The sequence below is a fragment of the Mytilus galloprovincialis genome, chromosome 2, assembly GCF_965363235.1.
Source record: "Mytilus galloprovincialis chromosome 2, xbMytGall1.hap1.1, whole genome shotgun sequence".
Classification (NCBI taxonomy): domain Eukaryota; kingdom Metazoa; phylum Mollusca; class Bivalvia; order Mytilida; family Mytilidae; genus Mytilus; species Mytilus galloprovincialis.
The window spans coordinates 65,170,576-65,184,628 of NC_134839.1; the positions used below are offsets into that span (position 1 = coordinate 65,170,576).

General features: G+C 32.5%; 1 protein-coding gene across 19 annotated transcripts in view; it reads left to right on the forward strand.

The window, feature by feature from the left end:
• The first annotated feature begins 3,104 nt into the window (after positions 1 to 3,104).
• Positions 3,105 to 14,053, forward strand: part of LOC143064130 (LIM and SH3 domain protein F42H10.3-like) — a 35,207-nt gene continuing 24,258 nt past the window's right edge. For 7 of the 19 annotated variants that reach the window (XM_076236727.1, XM_076236728.1, XM_076236741.1 and 4 more), the window contains exon 1: positions 3,108 to 3,292. In XM_076236727.1, coding sequence (XP_076092842.1) covers positions 3,224 to 3,292 — 69 coding nt within the window. In that variant the 5' untranslated portion in view covers positions 3,108 to 3,223. Of the gene's footprint in view, positions 3,293 to 3,359; positions 3,382 to 14,053 lie in introns of those variants that run through there. The other 12 variants (XM_076236729.1, XM_076236730.1, XM_076236743.1 and 9 more) reach the window with 6 other exon arrangements.

The following is a 14,053-nucleotide window of genomic DNA, read 5'->3' on the forward strand; positions in this document are numbered from 1 at the left end:
GAATAAAGACTTTTTGAAACCAAAAAAGATTATCTCCCCTTCCTACAAATATATTGCAATTTTACAAATATTTTACTGAATATGATGTTTTTATTCATATAATGTGTGATTCTTATGAATATAGAATACATTTTGAAAGAAAAACTATATAAAAGCTTAGTTTGGACATTTTTATAGCAATTACAAATAAAACAGTTCACCTTTAGTATGGTAATAGCTATATATAACTATACAGATTGATAAACTAATTTAAAAATAACATCAACACAGTGGAGTTAAAGTCTTATAGGATTGTAAGTATGATTTATTTTATCACCTTGCACTTTCACATTTTGACTGAACAATTTGTTCAAATTTCTGACCAGTTGAACAATTTGGTTTAATAAAACAAATTGCAATTTGGTCAAAATTTTGAATGAATTGCAATTGGTGGATAGCAACACTATCAGTCAAGTCACTGTAAAACTATTGTCTGATCGGTGTCAGGTGGAATTTTCGAAAATTCATAAACATTTAAAAAAATTCTAATAAAAAAATTCGTGGAAGGGCAGACTAGATTTTTTTTAGTGTATAAAGACTATAAACCCTAGTTTTCACACACAAACAATTATATTTTTTCAAAGATATGCATTTTCATCATCCAACTTGAAAGACTGTCGTCAAGTACTTTCAGTGAAAAAATAGCTATTCGAACACACCTTCTCTGTTTTTGTGACTCATTAGATAGATATTTCTCTTGATCCATATATTTCATCTTTTAGTACTGTTATTTTTTTGTGTTATAAAGTCAATCTGTAGCTTTGATATATGAAAATAATAGAATCTGAAGCGAGACGATGTATGAAATAATATTACTTTGTACGATATCAAGACAAATATTCAACTCAAACACACCCTAATATAAAAAGGTGCACTCGATTTTCTCTTTTCGATACGATTGTTACCCATTATTTGGATTTTTTTCTTGAGTCACATAATGGAAGGGCAGACACGAAAATTTTTGAACTAATAGATTGATATGATTTCCGTCAGAAAAATCGAAGGTTACGCATTTTCTTCATCCAACTTGAAAGATACCCATGTCGTCGACTTGAAATCTAATTGTCCTGCTTAACCATGTACTAGATAAATTGAAAACTTATGCAAATGGTGTTTTTAAAATAAAACACCTCGTAATTGAGAAGAAAATTGTAATTTTGTTTGTTTCTATTAACTTTTAAATTTTTTGTCACTATAGTAAACAGTACAGTACACATTAATCGCCTTCTCTAACAAAGAGCTTCGATTCTTTTGTTCTATTTCAACCTGGTTTCCGACTGGAACACTCTGCTTGATACAAAATTAAACTGGTCCGCCGTTCTATCTATAGCTTCGTCAGTGTAGCCATAAGTGAACACAACAGGGGTCCAGTTTAGATACAAAATTAACATCCCCAGGAAAGCAGTGCGATCAGAGAAAAATGATAAAAATATAAAGAAACCGACATGTTTATCACCGGTTTGTTATAATTTTTGCTGTATTGCTTATTATATTAATACAAGCATTCCACAATAATATATATTTACGAAAATATTATCCCCATTTTAGTTGTCCAGTTTCAATAATGCAATCAATGACATTTATGACATACATAAATTTAGAATACTTGAAAGTAAATATTCTTTTATTCAATCTCGATTAACTTTGCACATTTCAACAGTAAAAAAATCTATGCCTACATTTGCCTACATTATTTTGTTAAACATCTGTTTAACTCGGGATCCGCTTTTAACCGGGAAATACTTTTAGAACAGTTTAAAACAAACGGTAAAAAGCAAAAATATGCTAAATTAAATACAATTTTCCATGTTAAACTGCTGTAGTTTGAACAATTCTCGTCCGTTTTTCAAGTTTTTTACATCATACGACTTCATCTGAAGGCAGAGGTTTTATATGATACAGCGCCACCTTCTTATTAATAAACCTCGGATTTCACACAGGTACTTTAAAATTACCGGACGCGATAAAATCACGTGACTGATAAGAAATTGCAGATGCCATTTTACAACCGCGGTATCACAGATAGTAACCAAAGGGGTCTTACCGCTGAGACTATAATTGGATAAAATCATATAACTTTAGTACAGGGCTCTACAGGCCGTTAATACATGCTAATTACTCGATGTTATTCCTTTTAAATATTACTTCCATGCTCCTTCTAATATAACCATCTTGGTTCAACCTTTCGTCTTTACAAAAAAAAGTAAGCTGTCAAGTGCTATCCGTTAATTTTTACAAATTATCCTTGTTTATAAACATAGGGCATCTATATACTAAGAAATCCCGGTTCCCGAAAGGCTCAATCCCGAGCTTAAAAACTGCCGATCCCGACGTCCCAAAAAAGGTCAAGTACCCTCTCTGATCCTCTCTTATATGTCTCCGCTGAAACAAAGAATTGTATATTTAAACTTGGCTGTAATTAGTCTACTTTCCACGTTCAGGTTATAATCATTGTTTAACTAGACTAGCTTTTTTGGTTTCTTGAATAATTAATGCTTTTACTGTATGCAATCTGTTTATGCAAATCCTCGATGAAATGCATACTGATTACCGTATATAGTAGGAACACACGTGCATGGTGTTGGATGATCTCAGAATAACTTCAGATAAAATTGCTACACACGAAATTACTATATGTTACACTGTTTTATAATATTATGATACTTCATAAGTAATAATGAATCAAAAGTAATAAAAAACGATTAATTTAAATGACAATCCAAAAAATTAATTAAGAAAATCCATTGGGATGTTGTTTTGTTTTGAGACGCGCCCCTGATTTATTCAAAATGGCACGTGCCCGCCAACTTTAGAATTGGGATCGACAAATCCCAAAACCAAAGTAGGTATAGAGGAGAATAAAAAAGGATTCGCGGACGTCATAAACTGTGTAATAAATAACATAAATGCAAGTTTCAATAACAAATTTTGGTGGAAAAATACATAAAATGTTTTGGCTTAAACATAGCCATGTGGTATTAAGTTTTTCTGTATGAATAATTAGGTCAGAAGACCATTGTAGATAGCTCATCAGTTAAACATGGTTTTGGTTGTTAGCTGTTTCCCTCATTACTTCCGTGTGAATTCGAAAATCAACACTCGAGGAATTCGATGTCGTTTGTGTGTTTATGATATAATCACTAGCTCTTCTTTTAATTGTGGATATATGAAAGACTAACACAAAATGAATCCTCCGTGTGCAAAATGTACCAAGATTGTTTATCCAACAGAAAAACTGAATTGTTTGGACAAGGTAACAGGGGCGCTGACATTTTTTCTAACCGCTGCACATAGTTTGCCACTGGTTAGCCACTTGTAGGTCATTGGGTTCATGTTGAAAAGGTATTTATGTGACCCAAATGCTATTATTATTATCATTAAGATAGAATCATGGATAATATAGGTAGTGTTTAATATAGTTATTCTCAGTTGTATTGGTGGGAGGGGCACACGTTGACCTTGTCCTTTGATTTTGTATAATATTGCTGTGTCAAATTGAAAAGTTTAAAAAAAAACCATTGTGTTTTAACGAAATATTTGTTTAACAAAGCAATTTACTGCACAGTTCTTACAGTTAAACATGATATGTACATAGGTCACAGCTTTCATCTTCAAACTAGACACCTATGGCCACGTTCAAGATTTATACTAATTTATTAATTATAGTATAATACAGATACTGTACCGCTTTCAGTGCACAATGTATTTAAGAATACATCAGTTTCAGGATTTAGATTTTCAGTTTAGGGTTAACATGCGCTATGGTTAATTCCTCATCCAAAAAAATTGGGGTAGCTAGGTCGGCACTTTTATTTTTTATTTTACATTTTTAATAGGTTTTTGCAACATGATTTTGAGTTTAAAATATATTTATATCTGTATATATGTGGTTCATTTTCAATGGGCCATATTTTAAAATAATATTGGACTATTTCCCTTGATTTTTGTGGGAAATAAAATGATTTTTTGTTCATACATGTATTACTGTATGTACAGTGTACATGTACATGTAGCTAGTTGCCAGTTTCCTTAAAAACAGCTACATTTGTATGTTGAGCACAATAGTAAACATTGGATGTTTAACTACATACATTTGTATCAGTGATCTGGAAGGATTTTTTCTCTATGGGCCCAGGGCCCCTCAAAATTATATTCATGGGGCCATTTTAAAAAATAATGGGCCATGTTGTCAACTGAATGGGCCATTTGAATTGACTACAGTGGAAAAAATAAAAGTGTATATCTCGGCAAAGAGATGGAGGTACTTACCTTTATGATTCTAAATAATATCATGGATACTGTGCCTGTGATTTTGTTATTTCAATTTCAAAGAAAGTAAAATAATTTCTTCCAAACCAGACAATATTTAAGATAACCTTTATTTACAATGTTTCTACTGGTACTGTTGTCTTGTTCATGTTCATGTTTTTTAGTGGAAGAAGACGTCAAGTCTTCTGAAGACTTAAGGGGCCGACCATTGGCTTTGAGTCTCCGTATGCCGCATTCATTTCGTGTATTACAATTTCAAAACAACTTAGATTCCTGACACCGATTTTTACACATGATTGGGCATCTGAATCATTTAATTTGTAAATTATGATTGTAAAACAATCACTATCGTAAATATGACCCTTTTATTTATGTAAATTATTAGATTTCATCTCATCCACATGAACGTAATTTGTTTACTTGTAACAGGATGTTTTAACTGTAGATATTTGTATCACGCATGCGTGAATTTGGTATCGGTACAACTCGCCCTGTTTACAAGTTCGCCCTTGAAGTTACGAATTTGCAATCCTGCAGACAAGAAGATTTTATTTTTATATAAATAAAAAGGATATATAAAGTGTTATCTTTATTCATGGGTTTCCTTTGTCATGTGAATTAGATGCCCTTCGTAACATACATGTGAACCTCCCGTTTAGGAGAAAAAACTCCCGTGTATGAAATTTTTCAGACGCCATATTTGATCATTTCTTACTACTGTACGGGTGTAATTGACACCTGTGTTAAATTTTACCTGAACATCAAAGAAGATGTATAATTATATGGCTTCACTTGACAGCTTGGGTGTCAAACATACTGGTAATCAACGATGTTTACCTCCGGCTAACTGCCGTTGTGTTATCAAAACGATGTGTATTGGGAATATTGAAATACTTTTTTGTTACTTCCCTTTGTTTTATCCTGTTTTCAGTTATTTTGCTTTTAAAAATGTAAATGGTAAAAAGACTATAAATGATTAATATTTTAATCAAATAATCATAAAAGGATGTTGATTAAATGAATTTAAATGATTTTGGACAAATAAAAAAATTAAAATTTATAAATTATTTTATTAATTTAGACCTTCTTTCAAGGATTAAATTGAAGTTTATATATTAAATTTGTTTATAACTGGTTAAAAGTCAACATACAATATGTGCAACTAGGCTAATAGACTTAGCTTCTGCTAGCTTCATGTATAATGTTTCTACCGATTTAATATATAACTAGAATTATGCAAACAGACTTAAGGAAAAGGCATGTAAGTCATGTAAGTTCATACAAATATGACACTTTTTCTAGACAATCCAGATCTTGCAAAATACATTGCTAAAAATTGTAACCTTTAATTTTGTTGTTGTGCAGTAAAAACCCATATGGGAACTTTCAAAAGTTGGCAGGTATGTAACAAGTCTTACTATTTTTATGCTCCATTTATGGGCAATATGTTTTCTAGTCTGTCCGTCCGTCCTGCTTCTGGTTATAAAGTTTATGGTCGAGGTAGTTTTTGATGAAGTTGAAATCCAATCAACTTGAAACTTAGTACACATGTGTTCCTCTTGATATGATCTTCTTAATTACTGCCAAATTAAAGATTATACCTAATTTTCATAGTCAACTGAACATAGAAAATGATTGTACGGATGGGAAATCCATGTACTTATGACCTTTTCTTGTTTGAAGAAAAAAAATACATTTTAACGATAATGGAACAAAGCAGCCTGGGTAAGTGGGGCTGCTTTTATGGTAATTCAAGTTACCTTTTATTCACCTTCTTCCACTTCAGAGCTATCAGCTCTTTGATTTTACATTAAATTTGGGTCTTCGTCGATACCATACTTATCCCCGACGTTCCGTATTAGAGGACGTTTCTGGCATTTCCTCTGATCTTCTTGTATTATTATTTCTTCATCACGATGACAACAAAAACAGTAGAGAGTATTATTAATTGATAAAACAAAACAAAACAACAATTCGCTGAAGTCATGTTTACAAAATGTCAAAACAAGCCAAAGACCAAAAAGTGACAAGGACAGTTAGTCGCCTTTTATGGAGACAAAACTATATTCATAAAAAGGCTTTGGGGTTTTTCAATTGAAATAATAGCAAGCTGAATTAACGTAAAAGATATTAATTAGAGACAAATGTCGTTTGTACTATCCAAATTTCACAAATTTAAAGTTGTAAAAAATCATATCATGAATGATGGTTAATTACGTTTTTTGGGTATTCAGTTACACCCCGTGGTTCTATTATTTCCATATATATAAAACACCCGAGACGTCCCAAATATGTATAGGTGCTCCAATCATTGGAGGAACATTACACAATTGTGTACACACACATGGCGGCACGGAACACGATCGGAAATCCATTTGACGATATCTAAACGTATCGAAACGAAGTGAAAAATTTTGTGCGCCACGTGGGCACTTACATAAGTCACTCTATGCGCCATTTCTGGTCGATATGCGCTATAGGCGCAGGGCGCACGTCCTTCCCGATCACTGTTGTATGTTGAACATCTTTAAGACAAGTTCAGTTAATCTCTTCCTTTAACGGAAATAAAATAGCTTAGGGTTTGTGATTTATAAATAGATTTGAAATTAAGGATGGTCAGGTAACCCTAAACAGATATGTAGGAAGATGTGGTATGAGTGCCAATGAGACGACAACTCTCCATCCAAATGACAATTTATATAAGTAAACCATAATAAGTCAAGGTAGGGCCTTCAACTCGAAGCCTTGGCTCACATCGAACATCAAGCTATAAAGGGCCCCAAAATGACTAGTGTAAAACCATTCAAATGGAAAAACCAACGGTCTAATATAATCTATAGATAAAAAAACAAGAAACATGTATAAATTACGTAAACAAACGACAACTATTGTACATCAGATTTCTGACTTAGGACAGGTGCAAACATTTGCAGCGGGATTTAACGTTTTAATGTTACCAAATGTTCCCTTTTTCTGAAACAATAGTATAACATCACAACATAGAAAACACACAATAAAATATCAATTGGAAGGCTTAACTCAACCAAAAAGACATATACATGTATACATTTTTTGGTCACATAATGTCATTAAAGCATGAAGCTATATGTCTTGATTATTGCCCAGCCAATGGCGGCAGGTAGTTGGGATCTGAGGCAACAATGTTTTAAACGATGTAAAATGTATGAATAGGTAACCAACATGTTGTGGTTACACCTTCGGCAACATGAAACTCAAAACTCGTAGCACGGTGCCCTGTTGACACATATTTGTGTTTGACAATTTATGATGCCCCACTAATAGTTAAATGGCATTACATGTACGTATGTGGTCTTGTCTCTGTGTTCGTCGGTTAATAAAGTTTGGTCTAAGGTAGGTCAAAGTTTATGGCCACATCAACATAAAATATAGTGCACAGTGAAGTTGAATGGTTTAAAATAAATGCCAAATTACAAAATAAAATGTCTAAGTGCCAGCTGGGAATGGTGTCCTATTTCCAAAATGTGCAGGTGCATTTTTTTTTTATATAAACATGTGCAGGTAATATTGCTTTTGGTACAATGTAGCTTCACTATAAATGTACCTGTATAAGTACATGTACATGTACTAGTGTACAAGTACAAATGTATATATATATTGTATGTACATTTTGTGCTACATGTACATGTATGTCCAGTGTGCACGCCATGGAGTATGTATGCTAGCATAGTACCACATTTAAACTTGCAAGTTTTGTCATGAATAAATGGTTTTTAACTATGAATGGTGACATGTCATTGATCCTTTAAATATTACATTCATTTTCCAATTTATTTTAGTTAAAAAAAGGCATGTAAAAATTGTTCATTAAAAAAAGGCATGTAAAAAATGTTCATTTCTATTTTAAATTAATTTTGTATATGCACAGACCAGTAAGCTCTTATAAGCATTTGCAAGTAGTTATTACCGCCATATTTTTTTATATATATATGTTTACAGATGTTCTATTTTTTAAATACTTGACATGCTTGACAAAATTATATAATTATATTTTATCTGTTTACTTTTAGAATTTAATTCCCTTGACCTGATTTTATCTTTATAACGTATGTACAGCACATACTTACAGATATAAATTTGAATAAACTTTTGCATGTAATGTCATGCCTGTTCTACACATTTATGATATTGTGATTCAGAAATTATTTGTTTGATTGATTGATTTTTGGTTGAAATTATTTGAAAAAAACACATGAACCATAAGTCTTTATGTCCCTCCCCCTCTTTTTAAAATGGGTTTTCTTGTTTTGTTTTGGTTTTGAGTATGTACATGTAACATGTACATTGTACATGTATATTTATCACCTCTTAAAACAAACCTACATGTTTAACCCATTTTACATTTGAAGAAAGAAAAATGTGCCAATGTTGATAGAATACCCATTACCCCCTTTTTTCACATACATGTATATGCACAAAAGGAGACAATCAAAATAAATATGTACATTAATTGATTTAGGCATTGTTTAATTAAATATCAAAATTCTTCTACAGGGGTGTAGCTAGGTATCAAATCAACTGTAGGCACAAATCGGCAGGGGGTCTAGGGGCCGCTCAAGGCCCCCTGCAGGTCCAGGGCAGAGCCCTGGAAGGGGGTTCAGGGGGCAAAGCCCCCCCGATGGAAAACGGTTTTCAGCATTTTCGTTGCATAATTTTGTGTACAAAAATATCGTATTTACTGGTTTTTATCATGACAATATTCATGAAGAAAAGTTCGAAGAATTATGAAATTTTACATTAACACCTGAATTAACGTAGTAGTGTACAATCAAAAATCTGAAAGAAAAAAAAATATTACAATATGCCCAGTGTAGATCAGACTAGTTTTAGATTAAGTCCCACAGAGGGTCAAAGGAAAAGATTGTCAACTTTTTTGAACGAATCTTTTAAAATCTCAAATTAGGGCAAAAATTGGTTAAACAAATCTAATACTTCTGAACTTTTATGACTGATAACTTTCAGATCCAGTTTCATACACAAAGACAATGATACATTTACTCAAAGTCAAGTCGACGTTTTTTTCTGCCGATAAAATTAGTTATACTCACATCAACATCAACATTGAGGTGTCGGTGTATATGAAGAAGAGGTAGATTTGAAAGTCGAAAGGACACCAAGAAGTCTGGTATTGTTTGTTGGTCAGTGTTGTAAAGACCCGATATCTGGGTAAGGGGGATGGTGTTGTGTACATGACGATGTATTACTTGTCGGAGAAGCTTCAGTCTTAGATGATTCTCCACTATCGTCAGTTGCTGTCCTAGTCTGACAATTTGGACTCTCTTGATCTCTCTTCATCTTTCTTTCGTTTCGAACGAACAACAAATTTATCCATGTTGAAATTTTGTTTACCTATGCACAAGTTATCATACTTAACCAGGATACTAGTATCGGGATTTGAATACAGGTGGGTTATGTATAAATAATAATATGCATTAGAATTCAAATTTTGTATAGGCACGTGCCTAGTCGAGCCTTAGGTAGCTACGTCCCTGTTCTAGAAAATACACTGTATCAGACTATATAACCAAAGTCATATATGTACATAATAATGTCATATGTACATGAAGATCCATTTCAGAACTTGCTTAAAAAAATGTTTTGAATAAGACATTTGTAAAAGTTTTAATGAAAATGATCAATTTTAAGGGTATATTTCTTTTTTTATCAAGTCTAATTGACTAGCTTACAACATAAAGGTTTTTGAATACTAATAATCAATAAATGGAAAACATTATCATCATGTAAGATTTAGCATGTCCATGTACATTTGTACAAGATTCTTCTCTATATGTACTATTTTTCCTGTATATATTTTATCATGTACACATTGTACATTTTTTTGTACATGTGTACTTACATGTACAATGTATACTGATCATCACATGTGCAATCAAGATGCCATTCCTTATTTTTCATGGTTTTAATAATAACAAGATAAGTAGAGATAATGAGTTATTTTGGTATTTCCACCTACACATCTATATAAAATATTTTCTCATTTGTTGGTAACATCAAATAGTTATAGTATCTGTTGATTGATAAATCACCGAGCCAGACTGAATCAAACTGTTTATTAATATATAATATAGATAAAAGTAACAAATGAACATGCCTTTGAATAGCAACTGGATTATTGGGAGGTCTGAGTGGCAGGTGGTTACTTAGGTATGATAGTTGTACCTCCATGACCTCTATGCTGATCATCATGAGGAGTCCAGAATCCTAAATTACATATTTTTGTTGGGATCTCCAATTATACAATACTAATTATTATCACAACAATGTGTAAGCTAATTGTGTACAAAGGGATGATTCCAGGATGCCATTCCTTAGTTTTCATGATACAGGATAGTATTCACCATGGCTGACATATAGAACCAAACAAGAGTTTTCTGTACCTACATTTACATTTGCCCATACATTTTGGTTGATTTGGCAGCATGTATCGTAAAAAGATAATGAAATTCAAATTGTATCAAAATTTCAGGAATTAAATTTTTAAAAGATTAAAATTTGGGTTCAAGTGCACAGTGACTTAAGATAAGATTTAAACAGTACTCAAGCCAGTCTGAGTAATTTCATTTTGGTTATTTATCTTGTATGTTTGAAAAGCATGAAAAGCATCCCTCATCTTACCACCAAGGTTTAATTCAGTTTTGTTCCATTTGTACAATTTAGAGCAGATTTTGACAGGGGGTCTCTTCCTAGTATATAAAGATATAGTCATATACACAGATATGCTGCTGGTACCAATTTTGAAGGTCAAAATTTAGACATATTAATCGGGTGTAATTTCATGGAGGCAAAATAAGTACATTGTAGAGGTTCAGGATTGGTGATTTAAATGTATAATGTCTTTTCCTAGATAAAAAATCTCAAAGTAAATTATCGTTTGCTATAATGTATTAATTACTATACATGATTTTTACAAGCTTCCCATAAAGTTTGTTTTATATACAAGCTAAACTACTTAGAAGTGTTGTTTACAAAATCCCACCAAAATACTTGATAGATTAATAACATATTTTGCTATAAGACTAGAGGGAAAATTTGTCATTAAGGTCAACATCTATGTTTGTCTTTGTACAGTTGTAAAGGTCTTATGAATGGAAAACTAATTAAACATCACATTCCTATTCAATTTTCTTCTTTAATATACATGATCATTGATCATATATAGTAATGTGATGTTTATTCATAAATTTTATTTTTTAAGGAACAATTTAACTCATACTTCTGTATTTGGTATTTGCCTGTGACTGATTGTATACATTGTAGGTGAATGAAGAATTAGATTTCATCTTTTAAATAAAATTGAGAATGGAAATGGGGAATGTGACAAAGAGACAACAGCCCAACCATAGAACAAACAGCAGAAGGTCACCAATAGGTCTTCAATGCAGCGAGAAATTCCTGCACCAGTAGGTGTCCTTCAGCTGGCCCCTAAACAAATATATGTACTAGTTTAGTGATAATGTCGATAATGAACGCCATACTAAACTCCAAATTATACACAAGAAACTAAAATTGAAAATAATACAAGACTAACAAAGGCCAGAGGCTCCTGACTTAGGACATGTGTAAAAATGCAGTGGCGGATCCAGGGGGGGGGCGGGGGTTCCGTGGGTTGGAACCCTCCCTTTTTTTTTGTCCGATCAATGCATTTGAATGGGAGCATATAGTTGGAACCCCCCCTTTACTCTGGGTTGGGAACCCCCCCTTTTTAAAATGGCAGGGTTAAACATGTTAATGAGATCTCAACCCTCCCCTATACCTCTAGCCAATGTTGAAAAAAAGACTAAGAAAGCTTGTAAATGTTGACATGGTTGAGATTGAATGAAATAGTTGTCATGCAGAGGTTAATTTTGGTTTGGAATGTGTACCAGTACTTCTTTTTTAAATGGGATGCCCAGACTGGAAGGAGCATAATTCAAAATGCACCTCAACCTTAAAATAAAGCTGTTGTGAGGCAATTGTTTTGTTGTTCATTGTATTCCAAACCAAAAAGTTTTTTTTCTTTTTTCGTATGCAATTTCAAACATTTGTACTTGTGAAATCCTACATAACTTTCATTGAGTATGATTAAGTCATTCCTAAGTGTCTACATCTGCTGTGTGTATGTACACCTACATGTTATTACTGATGTAGTTATATTTACCAGCACCAGACAAAAAGTCATAATATCATCATGGATAATTGGTTTCTTAGCTTTATTGGAAAATTTGTATTTGAAGTAGTATAAATCATTATATACATATTTCAGAGTCTATTGTGGCTTCCATTTTCACTGAAAGTTTCTAGTACACATTTTTGTTTGAGGGCCAGCTGGAGACTGCCTTTAATTGTGGGATTTTCTAGCTATGTTGAAGACCAATTGGTGGCCTGGGGCTGTTTTCTGTTCTTTGGTCAGGTTGCTGTCTCTTTGACACATTCCCCATTTCTATTCTCAATTTTATGTATAATCAGACATCTAGTGAAATGATATTCCAAGTGAAAAAGTTTTATTTTTGAATTTCATTAAAATTGAATGCTTGATTGTATATGTATGTCTTAATATTCCCCCAAACATTTAGAGTTGGCACCAGCATAAATCCTGATTATCCACATCCCCAAACCATCCAGAGTTCTAACCATTGTTCCTTTCTTTTAAATTCTCTTGTGTTCACCTGATTAGCACTTGAAAATCAGGTCACGACTCGTTCATGAACCCAAACAGATCTGCCAAGACCAGTTAGGTTGTTCATTTACAAAGCAGCCTTGCAGTACTACTAGTCTAGTGCAGTGTGTTAGTAGTCAAAACCATATATAGGTGTGCTTAAAGAAAAGAAGTACATGTATTATTAAATTTCTATTTGTTCATTATGAAGGGATTTATATACGGTAATGGTAACAGGTATACATCAGATTTATCTATTCTTCATGTTGAATGAATATCCTCAACTCAAGAGATAAAATATATATATATTAATGTAAACATGGTGTACATTGAAAATTACCATAAAACACAAACATTTGACATGGGAGTTGACAAATGAAATGCTTATCTATGTTATTTTCCTATTTACAAATATAATGCTACAAAAAATCGTAAACTCACACTGAATTCACCTGTAAGTTTTCTCAGGTGTGACACACGCCTTAAGGTTATGTTTGTGATACTGGTATGTAGGACCCTGTGGATAAATGTTAAAAGATAAAATGATAATTAATACTTGTAGATCCACACCTTAACTAGATAAACCTGGATCATAACATTTATGTTTGTTTATGGGTGTCATTTTAACCATCAATATGTTTTTGATAAGGGCAAAAAGATATACTTCATTGCATCTATTACTTAACTTGACCCAGTAGATTCATGGTTGACCAAATGGTCACTCTATTTGTTTATAGTTTCTTTGTTTAAAATGTTGGATTGCTGACTCAATTATAATACCTGTCATCCCATGTTCTTAATTACTACCGGTACACATAAGTTTATACATGTAGTATCTTTTGTTGGAGGAGGAAAAAACTCATTTATTCTCTCACCCCAATGTTTTATATGTATATTATGAAGTTTCTGATTACCTATAAGCTTATTTTCTGCTTTGGAACAGGTGCTTTGATAAAGGGAAAATGCATGTGTGCATAATCATTTAATTTAATACCAAAGGTACAAATGTATGCAGTTAATACTACATTTTTTTGTACTTTTAAATTTGTT